This window comes from Apodemus sylvaticus, chromosome 7 (genome assembly GCF_947179515.1).
Source record: "Apodemus sylvaticus chromosome 7, mApoSyl1.1, whole genome shotgun sequence".
NCBI lineage: Eukaryota > Metazoa > Chordata > Mammalia > Rodentia > Muridae > Apodemus > Apodemus sylvaticus.
Window position 1 is genome coordinate 31,442,450 of NC_067478.1, and position 16,497 is coordinate 31,458,946.

Below are 16,497 nucleotides of genomic sequence, written 5' to 3' on the forward strand. Positions count from 1 at the left end.
AGATGTCCGTGCTGGCTGCTCTCAACATGAGGGGAAATCCTGTCCGTGGCCTCCTTAGCAATGTCTCGTCAGCTGCTCAGCATTCTAAACCTACACAGACTGATGTTAAGCTAAAGTTCTGGTGACTATATAGAAATAGTATATGAACCAACAGAGTCACCACGGGTCCCTTTGCACATAATCAAACCTCCTTTAAGGAATCCAAGAAAATCTGGATGTGGGTAGGAACATGAATGTAACTCTTATGTTGAGAGAACTGTTGCAAGTCATAACTCAGATAGATGTATAAATACTCCAGCTTAAATTATTTTTTTTAAAAATAGGATATTCATGTGCTATAGAAATGCAGCTACAAAAACTTGATTTTCCCTCTATCAGAACATAAAAATAATGGAAATCTAGCTTTTTTATAAAAACTACCTATCTCCAATAGGAGTGTGTAAGTGAAATTATCCTGAATGAAAATATATTACAATGTATACAATGTTACTATATTTTAAATCATAAACTGCATTTTTTTTACATGAACAGTAACTTATTTGAGTTACATTTTAAAATTATGAAGCATTTTGGGTATAAAAAGTATCCTTGTGACCCAATGAGTAGGGTAATAATTTAACAGCGTACCAAAGACTGTCAGCAACTGCTAAACAAACCAGGCTTTCAAGGCAGTGACACTGCCCATATTCAAGACCCCAAGTAGCTACTTGGGGTGGGGGGTAGGGGGTAACTGCAATGGTAATAGCTTTGAAAGTAACTCCTTTATTTATAGTGTGTTAGAGGGAAAAAACGTAAAACACAAACACAAAACCGCTCAAGTCACTTGAAAACACAGTGCTTTCTTGATTCAGCCTGATTTACTGCTGCAGTTACAAGAGATTAAAACTTCTGACGGACAAATATACTAACTAGTTCATTCAAGGAACTCAGCCAAAACCCATCACCAAGTCCCTCCCTTGAATAAAGTTCTAGAATATAAAGCTAAAGAAAAATGTGTCTCCTTCCCACCTCACCAAAATAAAGATACTTTGTTTTTAACTACATAAACAGTATTTACACCAAAGTATATACCTAGTTAGAGTCAAATATTGTATTTCAAAAAGTACAGAAATCACTGACAACATCTAAAATGAAAACCAGGCCTCTGGCATGCCCAGAGCCAGCTGCTACTGTCGCAAATGTGTCTCCTTCCAAGAGAGGACCAGTCTACATGTGTTACAGCTGCAGTGAGAATGTCATCCTCTACAGCGAGGACCCACACAGGGCAAGACAGAAAACATTCTAAGACTGTGTAGTCAATTCCATCTGTGGCGAAGTACTCAGCTCTGCCTGGGAGCACTCAAGCCACCACAGACCATGTACCAGTACATGAATGTGTCTGCAGCCAACACAGCTTCATGTTCATAAAGTTTTCACGTGCTATGATATAAGACTCTCCTTCTGATCTTTTCCATCCATCCTAAGCGGTGGAGTCTGGTTGCTGAAAGGCCATACAAAACACACAGCTGGGTTTGACCGTTTGGATTTGGCCTGTGGTTTGCATTCTGTCCCTGGCTGAGGGGCACATTTGACTTCAGTCTTGCACGGATACCACTATATACATAACCCATGAACAGCATACTTTCCCTGTTAAACAACCATCTATGTCACTGAATCTCAGTTGCTATTTCTTTCCCAAATACCCAAAAGTCCAACAGAACAGTACCAAGGGCAGGTAGGGCACAGAGAAACAGTAACAGTACGGAAGGGGAACAGGCTCCTCTTACTGTTCCCAGTGGCCTTGTGGGAGGTACAAAACATCCCAAATCTCAACTCTGGTCCTCTAACTTGTGCCATACAAGCAGCTGAAGGGAACAGTGAATACACCATCTTTTATTAGGAGAAATCGGGAAGGGGAAGAACACAAGCTACGGTAAGGAGCGGCTAACGGCAGCTTGGAAATAGATCCTGGCCGATAGGACACGGTTAAAGTGCTCAGTCTTGATAGCAATGGTCACAAGGGAGAAAGAACACTGCACAAAGTGAGCTGAAGGCTGGGAAGAGGTGTGGCTACTAACCTCAACGGCTGCATGCTGCTTTTCATAATTCTTAAAGGAGTCCTTAAGCTTTACAAGATAAATGGTGACTCTTTTTGTGGTAAAAGGGCCAGACATGCATTCTGAAGACTGTAAAACTCTTACTTCATATAGTCTAAGTCACTAAATTATAAACACAAAGCAACACAGGTTTGAGCTGCGTAAGCTGACTGTGTTAAGTTATAAAAGAAAGAAAAGCAAAACCAGAACACAGCAAGTAGGGTCTTCCCAGCAAGTCCTCCAGGTCTCAGATGGGAACATGCAGGAAAGGACCAGAGTCCAGAGCAGGACCTTCCTTCCTTCCCTCCCTCCCCACAGCCTCTCTGGGGACTCACTGTCTCGATCTCCACCCTGAAAATTGCAGGTTTGCATCAGCAGATAGGGACAAGGCTTTTCTTCCTTCCTCAAATGTACCATAGCAAATTAAAGAGCTTATAAATGAACATTGTTGAAAAACGCTGGTCTGAACAAAAATGTCTGAAACCATCTCTTTCAATTTTGCTCCACACTTGGTTTTGGCCCAACGGAGTTCATAAAATAGTCAAGGTACCTCTAAAAGCACACGCTAGTCTGGATCCAGGTCTAGCATCCGGACTGCAGACACTTGGCAGGAACATCCACCCTCTCCTACCTCTCGCATCGAGTACAGAAAGAAGCATCAATGTAAAAACCTGACTGAAGACCTCTGCCAGGGAAAAGCTCCAAGAAAGAAAATTTTGATAAATGCCTCGAGGACAAATGGGGACAAATGGTTTTAACTGAAATCTTTGCTACATTCTCTCTGAGACTGAACTACTGGAGCAGCCAAAAGACATCCAGGGCAGCACACAGAAGACCTTTCAGTTGCCGTAACAAGCAGGACATTGCCAACTGAAAGCCAGGAAATAGATTCGAGAAGCACATTTACTGTCACAATGGAAAATTGCTAGGAAAACATAGTTTTTAAAAAACTGAAACCTGTTGTCCCAACCACTCATCAAGCTGAAGTAGGAGGATCACATGAGCCAAGAAGCTTCAGAAAACTCTAAAAACTCAATGGAAGGTCAAAGGAGGACCTATTATCCTCCCTATAGCACTGTAATGTCACCTTGCCTCTAGGACACCTATTTATCTCGTGCAGTGATGCTCAGGCCTGGATCATCTGTCTCTCAAGAGAACTGACCCTCTGCTGTTCTTTTGTTCTCATATTCAGAGCTGGGTGCCCCTGGCATCTAGTAGGTAGAGCTCAAGGAAAAAGCTAGACATATAATTCGTGCAAAGGGGGTATGGCTCAAATTATCAACAGGGTCCATTCCTTTTACATGGAAGAAGGAGCTCCTACTGTAGGGGGTGGGACTGCTTGTGAAGGCATGAAGACAATCTGAGGAGTCATCTTCAGGTACCAGCCACATTTTATTTGACACAAGATCTCTCCTTAGCCAAGCAAACTTTGCCAAGCTGGCTATATTGGGTAGTCAGTCAGCTCTAGTCAGTTCTGCCTGAGTCTGCCTACCATCTGTCTCATCATCATTGGGAGATTGTAAGCACAGGACACCATGCCTAGCTTTGAAGTAGAGCCTGGGGATCCAGAACTCAGTTCCTCATACACTTGGGACACGCACTTTACTGAGTCATCTCCCCAGCTCTGAGTATGCTTTTTACTGACCAGTTAGAACACATTGACAAATAATGGGGTGATCTATGCTCTTCTTAAAGACCTACTCATCTAGACAACTTAGACTTTAAAGATTATTTACATATTTAAATAGAACATTTCAGTTGTACTACTTTAGGGATAAACTCACCACAGCTGATAACAAATCTGACCAAATTACCAAACAATGCATCTTCTGCCTTTATTAGCTTACTGCTGAACACGTAAAAGTATCTACCTCAGTGTCTGACCAGAATGGCTACTGTTCACCTGGTTCCTTTAATGCACAGAACATTTCCAACATTTAGCTCATAACTGAACTCTGGACCCCACGTACCACAGAAACCATGTCTCAGATATTAACCATGGGTTTTATATGGAAAATGTGCGTATCTGAAATCCCCTGCCCCATATATTACAATGCATTAAAAATTTAACATCCAAGTCCACGAAATGTAAAAGCTTGCACAGGGAAGTTGTTTTGCTTTGTCATGTTTTAACCTCAAATTTAAAGGTAGCAGCCTGGCGTGGATACACTCTGAAAAAAAAAGTAAGAAGTGGCATTGAAGTGGCAAAAAATACACAGAAGCCAAAGCCAAACTCTAAAATTAGCAAATCCTAGAGGTTATTTTTACTTATCAATAAAAGTTTGTTTGGGTGTTTTAACAAAGACAGTTTTCAGAGTAAGTTTTTTTTATTCTGTGTCTCTATTTGATTTTCTAGTATTATCCTGAAAGAAATACCTTTGATAAGTGATTTAATTTAGTTCGAGATCAGAATACTCATACCGGTTCAGATTTCCCTGTGACTGATAGAATAAAGGCAAGCATTTCTGCAGCCAACAAAGCGATTACTGTTCCACGGAACCAGGTGTTTCTAAGCGCTTAAGTTTCACATATTGCGCCAAGAAAAAGACAAAAAATACGATGGCTACAGGGACCAGCTGGACTTGTGCCAAGTGTCACCCTCTGAATTGGAATCCCAAGGTGGAAATGTTTGCTCCTGGTCTTAGTTTCCAGAGAAGCAAAAACAATCTAACTAGTTATTGAAGAATGTAAAATTATCGCAGCCACCCACTCACCACCAGAGTACATCAGGTCATTTAAACGCAAGGCTCAGTTCCAGGGAGTTGAGCCCAAAGCCCAGAAGTGGAAATGGCCAAAGAACTCCCCTATGCGAGAAAGCACTGCAAGTCCCGTTGAGACAAATAGGCGGCGGGGCTCTCCTCTGGCTGAACCCAGAAAGTTTTGTTCACACGAACTTGCCTCCAACTACTAGCTTTCGTTCAGCTTCCGAACATCGGCCAGGGCCAGGGCTCAGGGGCGCCCCAAAGTGTAACAGAAGGAGGACTGGGTGGGCGCGCATTGGGTCGGCTCTTAGTCGGGTCCCAACCGCGGCTTGTAGATGGAGGCAGGATAGCAAGCTGCTTCCCGGGGCGCAGGAGAGAATGTCCCTGTCAATCGCAATGCACGGAACCCCGCGGTTAGGTCCCGCAGGGATGAAGCTCGCAAAGAGGAAATATGCCCAGTTCCCTCTAGACCGCTGCTGGAAAACGGCAAGCTAAGCTCACCTGCAGGGATGCGCGCAAGCGTCTCCTCCGCCACGCCCAGGCCGGCCGCCCAGGAGAGCAGGGCGAGCATGGGCATCAGCCGCCCTGGCCTCGCTCCCTGGTCCCCCATCCGCCCCTGAGCCCGGGAGCAGGAGGCCTGCGGCGAGGACTTCTCGCGAGACGCGGAGACCCCGAAGAGCGCCGGGCCAGATACGGGCCCGGGACTGCAGCGGAGGGCGGACTGAGAGGACTGCGTGGGTACCGAAGCGCTCGGAGTGGACTGGCAGGACTGCCGCGGAGCTGGAGTACACAGAGTGAAGGACGGAACCGGCGGTGCGCGCGGCGCGGGCTTAAGAGCAGCCAAGGAGGGCGGGGCCGGGACCGGGGCTGGGGCGGGGGCCGGGGGCGGGGCGATGCTCCAGGACCCCGCGCCCCTGGCTCTCCAGGCTGCGTCCCCACCCTCCAAGTCGCCTACGCCTACGTGCACTGCCTCACGGCCCAGACTCCACGGAGATTGCTTGCGGTTCATGCGCTCCTCTGCTCTCCCCGCGTTCCAGAAGCTTCCTGGGCACGCCCTGGCTAGACCTCCTTCTCTAAGGAACCGGGCGCTCCCGGAGGTGAGTGGTGACTTCGGGACTTCAGCCTGCTTGGCTGTGTAGCCGCTTGTCACACTCCTAGCTGTTGCTTCTGAACTTAGCCATCACCCTGTGGAGGAAGGCCGTGCTTCGATTTTATTCTGTAAACAGAAACTTTTCATTGTCCGGTGAACATCTCTCCCGCAGCTGGTGCCAGGGAGAGCCTTAGACTCTTTCCAGTAATGAAGCTTGTAAATCTGACGGAGTCCAAGCCCAGCTTGTGCAACCTGGGGTTGAGCTTTACAAGATCTTCCTGCCAGGCGCATGGAAAGTTACTTCCGAAGATGTAGGGGAGCTGTTCCTGGGCTTTTGATTAGTATGTTTATGCAGATTCATCTGCCCTGTGTTTTCACACTTTAGCCTAAGATTTAAACTGAACTGTGCAGGGGCAAAAGTTTTGACAACTTCATCTCACACAGTCCGTGGATGCTTAAAAAATGAAGAACGAATCCAGTTGACTACATTCTAGAAGCTTCTACTTACATCTTCCTGAAATGAGAGGAGAAAGGAAAGACTCATTCTAACTCTGAATTTTTAAAGTTCATGATCACAGCTTTTGAAAAATTAGCATAAATATTCAAGAGGGATACTAGCTAACAGATTGAAAGCAGGTGGGAAAGTTCGTAAATATTTAGAGTGTGACATTTAGAGGAAAAAAATCTTGAGACTGAGCCAGTTTTTGTTGTGTTTTGAAGGTCTTGGTGTGTCTGTCCTCCCTCTTTTTTTTAATAAAGGAAAACTGGGGAAACCTCAGACATGAGTAGAAATAGCCAAAGAAATGGAAACTGTGACTGGAGAAGAACGGAGTAAGGAAGAAAGAAGTTAAACTTTTTTTTTTCTCTGAAAAGGGGCAGCTAAGGGATGGATTCTTTTACCAGTGTGGGTGGCAGGTGCAGCGTCATGAATCCAGGCAGAGGCAAGTAGAACCAGCCCTCAGAAGAGTGGCTGGTCGTTTAGCTAAATATGTTTCCAGAAATCAAGACTTATGACTGCCAAGTTCCTTGAACTTGATTTCTTGCTTCCCCGAACCTCTGGAGTCCTCAGCGTGCCTGGGTAGTGATGGAATTTCCATGTACGCTTAGCCGTAGAGTCTACCAGTAATTATTGGTTACCATGACAGTCCCATCCTCTGTTGAGTCTCAAAGGCCGAACTTAAGAGCTTCTTTAAAGCAATAGTCTGTGAGATCTTCAAAATAGCCTGACGCTTCAGTAACAGCCTGAAACCAAATCCTTTCAGCCCTCTCAGCTTTCCAAGCATCCTGTCTGCTGGGGTTGTCTACTCCATGCATGTCTACTTGCCGTGGGAAACACTTAGCATCTTCAGCCATCAAATCCAGATCTTACACCTAGTTTCTTTATTAATGATGCTCTCTAACTTACATGGCTACGGATTTTTTTTAAATCTCTGCTCTCAATACCACCAACCTAGAGGACTGTTACATTTCCCTTCACATTTTCTCTGCCTTCGTCCATTCATTCTTTCCTGCTTTAGTAACACACCTCTTGGTGCCCTGGCTCAAGCTTTTTACCACTGGCCAACTTTCCCGTGGCTGCTTCCTGTTCCCAGATGGTGGCACTCTGTCTTATGGCTACTTCCATCATACTCGTGATTTTTGTTTTCTTCCCGAAACACAAAGATTTCACAGAACCGGAAACAATCATAACCCATTTGCCTACAATTCAAATTATTTGCCTAAAATATAAGCCACCTCATTTTGTATCTTATACTTGGTTGGTTTGGCTTAAGTCATCTCTCACCACAAGATGTAATATTTTAGTTTTATTCTCTACTTTGGATAGCACTCTCTTCTCCTTTCCTACCCCTGACTTTCCAGCCATGTCTTCTCACAAGACTTTCAGAATCAAGTGCTTCCTGGACAAGAAACAAAAGCAAAATTATTCTGTTCCTTATTGGATTCTGATGAAAACGAGTAACAAAATCAGGTACAGCTCTAATAGAAGGGACAGGAGGAAAACGAAGCAGGGTCTGTAAGGATTCACACAATGGCAAGACTGAGGGTTTATACTGAACCATGGTTGTCGGTCAGTCCTACCAGATGGAGTAATTTTAATCTGGAGACTTTCTCATGTCTCAATTATGGGTGTGGTTTGTCCAGTGATAAAATGTATACCCCTTTAAAAAAGCAAAAACAAAGATTGTATAGCAGTCATTGTCATCAGGTTACAGGACGAGTGTTCTGAAGAAAATAAGTAGGTGAGGTTGAAGAAAGTGCAGAAAAGATAACCAGGAGTTCATTGATTTTGTAATCTAACTCAGTAGGGAGGGCCCTTAGTCCACAGACCTCATCGATACCATAGTCAAGGTGCCAGATATCTGGGATATTGTTATTATCATCTCCAACATGCATTGACTGAAGGGCCAATGCTTTCCACATAACTCTGGACTATAGGAAGTCAGGTTGGCATGCTCAGAAATGGTAAGATCAGAGGAGAAAACAGGAATTAGCCTGCATTCCTTAGCTCGTGTTATCTTTCTGTATAAAGACTTCTAAAAAACAACTCACTCTTCTTTCCTTGAACTAACTAGCTCAAGGTAAGTTCAACCACCTTAGAGATTCTGTGTATCTTGTCCTACGAAACAGCTGATTACATAGGGAGCCTGCCTGACGTTCTCCTTTGATCTGAAAAGTCCTGTGAATGTTTTAGGCAGAGCAGACATAAGTGTGCTTTGAGGTGAGTTATAAAAGAATAGAGTCCAGATGCTAGATGAAGAACCATGGGTCAGGTGGTGGTGAAAATCAATGCAAGAGACAGATTTAAAGACTGAAGCCCAGCAGAAAAGGCCACGTTGGCCCTACTAAATCAAAGGCAATTTCTCAATAAGGTTTACTGTACAGGCAAAAAAAAAAAAGTGATTGTCTGTATGTGGGTGTAAGAGAAAAACTGACAAGGAATATTTATTCAGTGAATATTTGTTGGGTGAATGAGAAGTAGTGCTCTGGGAACATACTTCATGATGGGTGGAGAGGAACATTATAAGAAACAAACTAGAAAAAAAAATAATAATCAGACAGCCAAGAAATGAAATGAAAGAAAGCAGGCCCTTCTGGAAAGGGAGGGGCAATAGAATCAGTAGTAAAGGAAACTGATAAAGTCAGACAGACAAAACTGATCCAAAGAAGACTTTAGGAAAAGGAGACTGGTCAGAGTGGTCAGGATACACGTTTAAGATCTTAACCTCAGAAGGGAGGCAAAACCACACAGTGGAGAAGAGAGAGAGAAAACAGCAGACTGTTCCTGTGTGACTCCATCTAAACCCTGGGTTTCTTGGGCATGTCAGAGTGCAGTTTTCCCTCACTGAAGGATGGCTAAGTTACCACAATGCTGACTCTGCTCTTCCAGTATGAAAGGTTTGGAACAGGCTCCGGGAGCTCCAGCAGTGTTCCAAGCTGTAATCTAAGGGAAGATGATTTCCCGGGTGGCATACATATTTTAGAGTTGAATGTCTTTTTCAGCCAGTAAGAAAATTAAGTGAGCTGCTTAGCATATTAAATGATTAGCAAACAAAGTTCACATAATTATTCCAGGGAACACTGATTCATGTTCTGAAATTTTTAATTTACTCTCATTTGTAGTTGTCATTAGAGATTAATAAGCATATATTTTTCTATAAGAAATCTCAGTTCTCATTCCAACACTTTCAGATTAAACGTCATTTTTTTTTAAACCTTGATTACATTCTTCAGCCATCTTATATGGAATCTTCCCTAGGCAGATATGAGTTGTGAAATCCATGTACATTGGAAAATGATGTCATATTTAAAATGAATTCAGCCAAGTTAAAATAACAAAAAGAGGCCAGGACCACAGAGAAAGCCAAATCGTACATGGCATTCTGAGAAAATGATTCTAGCAGATGCTTTCTGACTAGTCACAATGATTAGGACAGAGCTGTCTGTGCTGTGAGTCACCCCCCAAGCTCAGCAGCAGACATTTGTGGTGTCTGTGTTTGTCATCCAAATATGTTTCAGTGAAGTCCAGAGCCACAACATATCTGTTGACACAGATAACGTTAAAATGCTATTAATTGTGACCAGCTGTGGGGTAGTGTCACATTTTTGTGTTCAACAGTAGTTTCTGATGATTTATTTATGGTTCTTTTGTTTTTAAATTTTCTCATTTCCTTACTTAAGTACTACCCCAAGGCACAGGAAGCTGAAGTGTCATACATGTGCTACACATATATGGACTGGACATTGTGGCTTAGTCTTGATTAGGAAGGAAGTTACATCATAATCAGAAAGAATAATTAAGAACACATCCCTTAGATACTGCATAGAGTTTTAGAAGAGTGGGCCTGAAATTTAATATTTTATTTTTAGCATTGGAGTACCTGAGTGCTACTGCAGATATGTTGGGTCAAAGAACATCTTTGTACAAATGAGTTATCTCTTTATGAGTCTCAGGGAGGTTGTTCAGTCACTGAACCTGTTCTGTGACCCAGGGCCTGAGTTTTATTTATCCAGTATTAGGATGATTTCTATTGTTCCAAATAAGTACTCAAATCTGTGGGAAAAAGCCACAAATATAAACCAAATGCATGAACATACTATGTTAGAAACAGAAAACCATGACTGTGTCCTTCAACAGTGTCAGAATTTGTTGAACAAAAATTAATTCACAAAGGATGGCAGATAGGCCCATTTTCTTGACAGCCAAGTATACTGTCTAGTTTTCTAGCAGCTGGACACAGCTACAGTCATTTGTGAAAAGGGACTTTCTCAATTGAGGAAACTATCTCTATAAGATTGGCATGTTGACAAGTCTAAAATGCATTTTTTAAAATGAGTGATGGATGTGGGAGACCCCAGGCTGTTGTAGATGATGTCATCCTTGGACTAGTGGTTCTGGATGCTAAAAGAAAAGGCTGAGCACACCACAAAGAGCAGGCCAGTAAGTACCACTCCTCCATAACTTTTGCTTCAGTTCCGGCCTCAAGTTACTGACCAGACTTCTTTTGAAGAATCACTTGCCTATACAATAAAATAGTCTCTTTCCATCATAAGCTGGTTTTGATCATTGCATTTATATCACAGCAATTGAAAAATCTAAGAAACCAGCCCAACTAAATGCATGTTTCTTCTTGTCAATCTTAATCACTAATATTACTTCTCAGACCACACTTTCCATATCACGGATATATATCAGGTACAGAATGACTAAAAGCGTTAAAGAGATTGAAGCAGAGTTTAGGGAGTTTCAAAGAAGCTTGAGAGTCAGAAGCTGGCAGACTAACAGGGATGCAAGAACATATCTGCAGGAAGATGAGAGGGAGCCAGGTCAGGAAACTGCTGGAGATGCTGCTGCTCTTCCTGTTGCTGCCATTGAGACAGACAGATGGTGAACTCAGAGCTGAGCTGCAGGGGTTGGTGTGAGACTGTGGTGGCTATGGAGCTGAAGGGCAGGACCCGATCCAGATGAGAGAACGGGCACACAGTTGGATACCAACTCTAACTAGATAAGACGCAGGACTGTAATTGGATAGCAGCTTAAATAGGCTGTGTCCACAATGCTGACCTCAAGTCCCTGGGTCAGCGAGGACCTCTCAGGTTGTCTACCCTTTGATGAACACACTGGGTGATCATGTGATTGGGCTGTGGGACTCTCACCATGGGAGTTTTAGGTGTCCTTCACTTGGGGTCCAAGTGAGGTAGTTTCACCTTTCCCGGCCTGATGTTCAGTGAGTTCTTGGGCCCAGTTTTCCTAGTGTGATTTTGATACTCTCTTGTGTACTAGAAGTCCCAGTTTTCTTTGATATCAGGTAGGGGAGGAGAAGAGAGGAGGGGAGTCTAGCAGTCTGTGATCTAAAAGGGACTGTTTCCATTTTTCTCACTGAGACCAGGCTGTGCACTGCTGTAAGTCACTCTACGCTGTGTAAAGCGTGGCTTTTCAGACTGTGTCTTTCCCTGATAGACTCCATTTTACAAGCAGCTTTTGATTACTTTTAGATGAGGTAGAATAGCAGTGTATTTCATGGATACATAAAGACTCCCATTTTCCTGGATCTACCCAACAAGCACAGACTGGCACTTAACGGATGCAAAAAGTAGAGAGCTACCTGATGGTAAGAATAAAACTCCAGAAGAAAATAATAGGAATTGATAAATACTATTCAATAATAACTTCAGTATTAACAGTCTCAGTTACCCAACCAAAAATTACAGATTAACAGATTGGATGAGAAAATAGAGTCCATCTTTTGCTGCATAAAAAAATACACCTTCCAATCTTGGCTTGACATACCTTAGAGTTAAAGGATGGGAAAAAGTTTTCGAACAAGTGTAATAAAGAAACATCAGAGTAGCTGTTTTAACATCTGACAAAACAACCCCAAGCCAAAACTGGTCAGAAGAGATATTCATTAAAGGAAAAGACCACTAAGAGGACATTACAATTCTAATCATTTGTGTATCAAACACAGGGATAGCAGTATCATGAATATCATATTTAAAATCATAGATTGCCTCCAACACAGTGATAGTGTGTCACTTCAGTACTCTACTTTTATCAATAGATCATTAAGACAAAAACTAAGTAGAAAAACCTAGATGCTAAATAATACCATAAATCAAATGAATCTGCACAGCCCATGGCCAGATTGGTTCAGCACAAAATTCTACTAGGCAGTCAAAGAACTAATACCAGTACAAAAAACAGAAAAGAAAGGAACACTTCCAAACTCTTTTTATGATTCCTGTATTACCTGAAACCAAAATTAGACAAAAATCAGAAATAAGTAAATAAATAGAAAAGAAAATAATAAAGAAAATTATCTCCTAATTCCTTTAATGATCATATATTCAAAAATCTTCAATAAAATAATTGCAAAGGAATTTAAAAGCACATCAAAAAGATTGCTCACCATAAGCAAGTTGGCTTTATCTCAAAAATCTAGGAATGGCTTAATGTATATAAATAAGTTAATGTAATCCAACACATTAACAGATTCAAAGCCAGAAATCACACAATCTCTTCATTAGATATAGAAAATGCTTTTGACAGGAGCAAATATCCCTTTATGACAAATGCAGTAGAGAACGGAAGGATGCACATGACTTATCTGGCCATAATTAAGGCAATGTGCAATGAGCCTGCAATCAACACCATGTTAAATACACTTAAAAACGCAAAGCATTTCCATTAAATCAGGATAGAGACAAGAATACCTGCTTTCATCATTTTTATTCAAAATAGTGTTTGAAGCCTTAGCTAGAGCAATAATACAAATGAAGAAAATAGAAGAAATACACATGGGAGACTGGAGAGATAGCTCAGCCAGCGGTTAACAGCACTAACTGTTCTTCCAAAGGTCATGAGTTCAAATCCCAGCAACCACATGGTGACTCACAACCATCCATAACAAGATCTGATGCCCTCTTCTGGAGTGTCTGAAGAGAGGTACGGTGTACTTACATATAATAAATAAATAAATCTTTTTTAAAAAGAAAGAAAAAAGAAATAAACATAGGAAAAGAAGAATCAAAGCATCCTTAATTTCAGATGATAGAATTCTATGCATAAAAGTCTAGATACTCCACCAGGAAATCCTACATATGATAAGTGCATTCAGCAATGGAACAGGTTACAGAATAAACACACAAAAATCACTAGCCTTTGCATGTACAAATGGAAATCATAACAAGACTTCAGAGAAACAACCTCATTTGAAAAGTTAAGATATCATGGAAGATTTATAATTAAAGTAGTGAAACACATATAATAAAAACTTAAGCATATTGAAAATACCAGAAGATGAAAATTTTTCTCATGCTCATGAATTGATAGATAAATATTGCAAAAAGGTCATCCATTTACACTCAAGGGCAATCCTTACCAAAATTCCAATATACTTCTTCATAGAAATTGAAAGAAATCTTAAATTTTATTTGAAAACAAATAAGAAAATAAAATGAACAAAATAATCTAAACAGTAAATGAATAACTAGAACCATAACCATTTCTGAATTTAACTTACACTACAGAATATAAATTTAATGATATAGGTAAACAGATATATTGATCAACAGAATAGAATAAAACACCCTATCAACACACTATGGCTACCTGAATTTTGGCAAACAATTTTAAAAACACACTGAAGATATGATCTTCAACAAAATGGTACTCTAAAGTTGGATGGTTACATGAAGAAGAATAAAATTAGATCCTTTTCTCTCACCTTGCACAAAATAACTCCAAATGCATCAAGGACTTTCAGCTAAGACCTGATACCCAGAATCGGGTAGGGGAGGAAAGTAGGGAATACATTTGTACTTGTAGTAGGCCTGGGAAAGGTGTTTCTGCCCAGAATCTTGATAGCACAAACATTAGGACCAACAATCAATAATTGGACTGTGTGAAATTAGAAGTTTCAGATATGACAAAGGAAACCACCATCCTAGTGAGGATGGAGCCCACAGAATGTGAGAAATCTTTACCAATTATATACCTGACATAGAAGTCAATTTAAAAATATACATATAACTCAAAAAAGCTACACATAAAGAAAACACACAGCCTAACTTAAAAATGGGACATTGATCTAAACAAAGACTTCTCAAAAATGAAATACTAATGCATTAGAAATAATTTTTAAAATATTCAACATCTTCAGTCATCAACTGGAATATCAACTAAAACTACTTTGATATTTTATCTCACCCCAGTCAGGAGGGTCAAAATCTGTATGGGTTGTTTCTTTTTAGTTTGAATCTTTGGTTTCAAGCTTTTAGATGAAGCTTTTTAGTTTTAGAAGGTCCACTTGTCAGTTGCTGGCCTCCATTCTTGGCATATCGGATCATATTCAGAAATTCCTTTCAACATCTATGTCTCCTAGGGAACTCCTCATGCTTTCTTGAAGCACATTCAGTGTTTTGTGTTTCACATTTAGGACTTTAATTACATTTGGAGTTAGTTGGTTTTTCTTGTGTGTGTGTGTGTGTGTGTGTGTGTGTGTGTGTGTGTGTGTGTGTATGCATTCCATTTACATTCACAGCTTTTATGCTCCTTTCTTGACAATATCCCTAAAATATTAAAGACAGTGGAATCCTAATCACGTTTGCTTGACTTGTTTTACCCCTAGAATCTAGAACCTATATTATATTAATGAGAAACTGAAGAGCTTCTAGATTCAGCATCTATGACAAAGTACTTTCTTATGCAATTTCGTTTAAAAATATTCATCATAAGCCCAGATTTCTACTAATTCATCTATGAAAAATAATAAAGTAGAAGTTGCACCTGTATTAAGATTCTTCAAGACTGACAGATAAGAACTTCTGTTATAGGGTCTTATAAGATGGCCTATCAGGCAATGGTGCTTGCCTCACCAGACGGAAGACATGAGTTCGACTCCCAGAACCCACTTAAAGGTAGAAGATACAAATACAACCATTGTGATTGTAGAGACCAGAATGTTTCAGGTCAAAAGCCAAGTTACTTGGGCTACCTTTAGCAGCCATTATGGTCATTCGTTGCCAATCACTCGTTCACTTAGTATCTGTCCTTAGGTACATCTATTTGCAATGGTCAAGACACCACCAGCTTCCACTGACCCGGAAGGCTAAGCATGTCATCAGATAGCATCTAAGGCCTGTAGCAGAGATTTCCCCACATTTCTATAACTTGCCTGATATTTCCACAAATATGTTTTTTAAATACCCTGAGTAATGACTTGTATTACCATGCAAAATTATCATGACGCTTCCATGTTCAACATGATGTGTTGTGTAAAATGCACCCGTCTTCACAGGCCATGGCCATTCATATTTGGCTCCAGAATAATCTTGGCCTGTTTGAGGTAAGAGCTGTGTTTTCACACTGAGTTATCTCGAGCTAGAGTTACCATTGTATATAGTGCCAAACAATGGACTCCTATCATGGACCTCCTGCAGGCCTTTCTCAGTGGCACCTATTTTAGTCCTGCTGCTACTGACCGATTAACTTCATGCCCTGTCACTGTTGATGGTATAGTAGCCCTCATCCTTTAAAGTTTATTCTGGCAGACCTGAACATAGCATACACTGACTGTATTGTTTGATTCAACAAGAACAGTGTGATGCTCATAATCCCATTGTCATGCCCTTTGGCAAACTCTCCAAGAATGTCACCCTGAAATGAATTACTACTCAACGTGGAAAAAAGAGACCTATCAGTAACGAAAGTAATTATAGATAATGATACTATAAGATACACTGAAAAGAACAGAAGATGAAATATTAAAAGTTACTAAGCTTTGGTCTAAGACAAATGACCATTATTCAGATGTGTAGCATGCAAGTGCTAACACCATTCCAAGACTGGAGCATGAGTTCTGGGGGTATACATTACAGGAAATGCCTTTGCGATGGAACTGAAAAGGAGTATGTACCTGAAAGGGTGTGTCATTTGAGAAAACGCTGTAGTATGGCCATTCCAGGCCCAGTCTGCACACAGCCCTTCAGAAGCCCAGGCCGTCTCCTTTTGAATACTTTCCATTACACGTTTCTAAAGCCATACTTTCCATCAGGTATAATTTTCTGTATTACAGGCACAGATGGCAGAGCTCAGAGCCATTTGATACTTTGTGAAGCTCGCCATAATGAG

The 16,497-nt window shown here is 41.2% G+C and overlaps 1 protein-coding gene across 2 annotated transcripts in view; it reads right to left on the bottom strand.

Annotated features, from left to right (window-relative positions):
- Positions 1–5,866, bottom strand: part of Plod2 (procollagen-lysine,2-oxoglutarate 5-dioxygenase 2) — a 65,536-nt gene extending 59,670 nt beyond the window's left edge. For both annotated transcript variants that reach the window (XM_052187645.1, XM_052187644.1), the window contains exon 1: positions 5,279–5,866. In XM_052187645.1, coding sequence (XP_052043605.1) covers positions 5,279–5,786 — 508 coding nt within the window. In that variant the 5' untranslated portion in view covers positions 5,787–5,866. The remainder of the gene's footprint in view (positions 1–5,278) is intronic.
- Between the last annotated feature and the right edge of the window lie 10,631 nt (positions 5,867–16,497).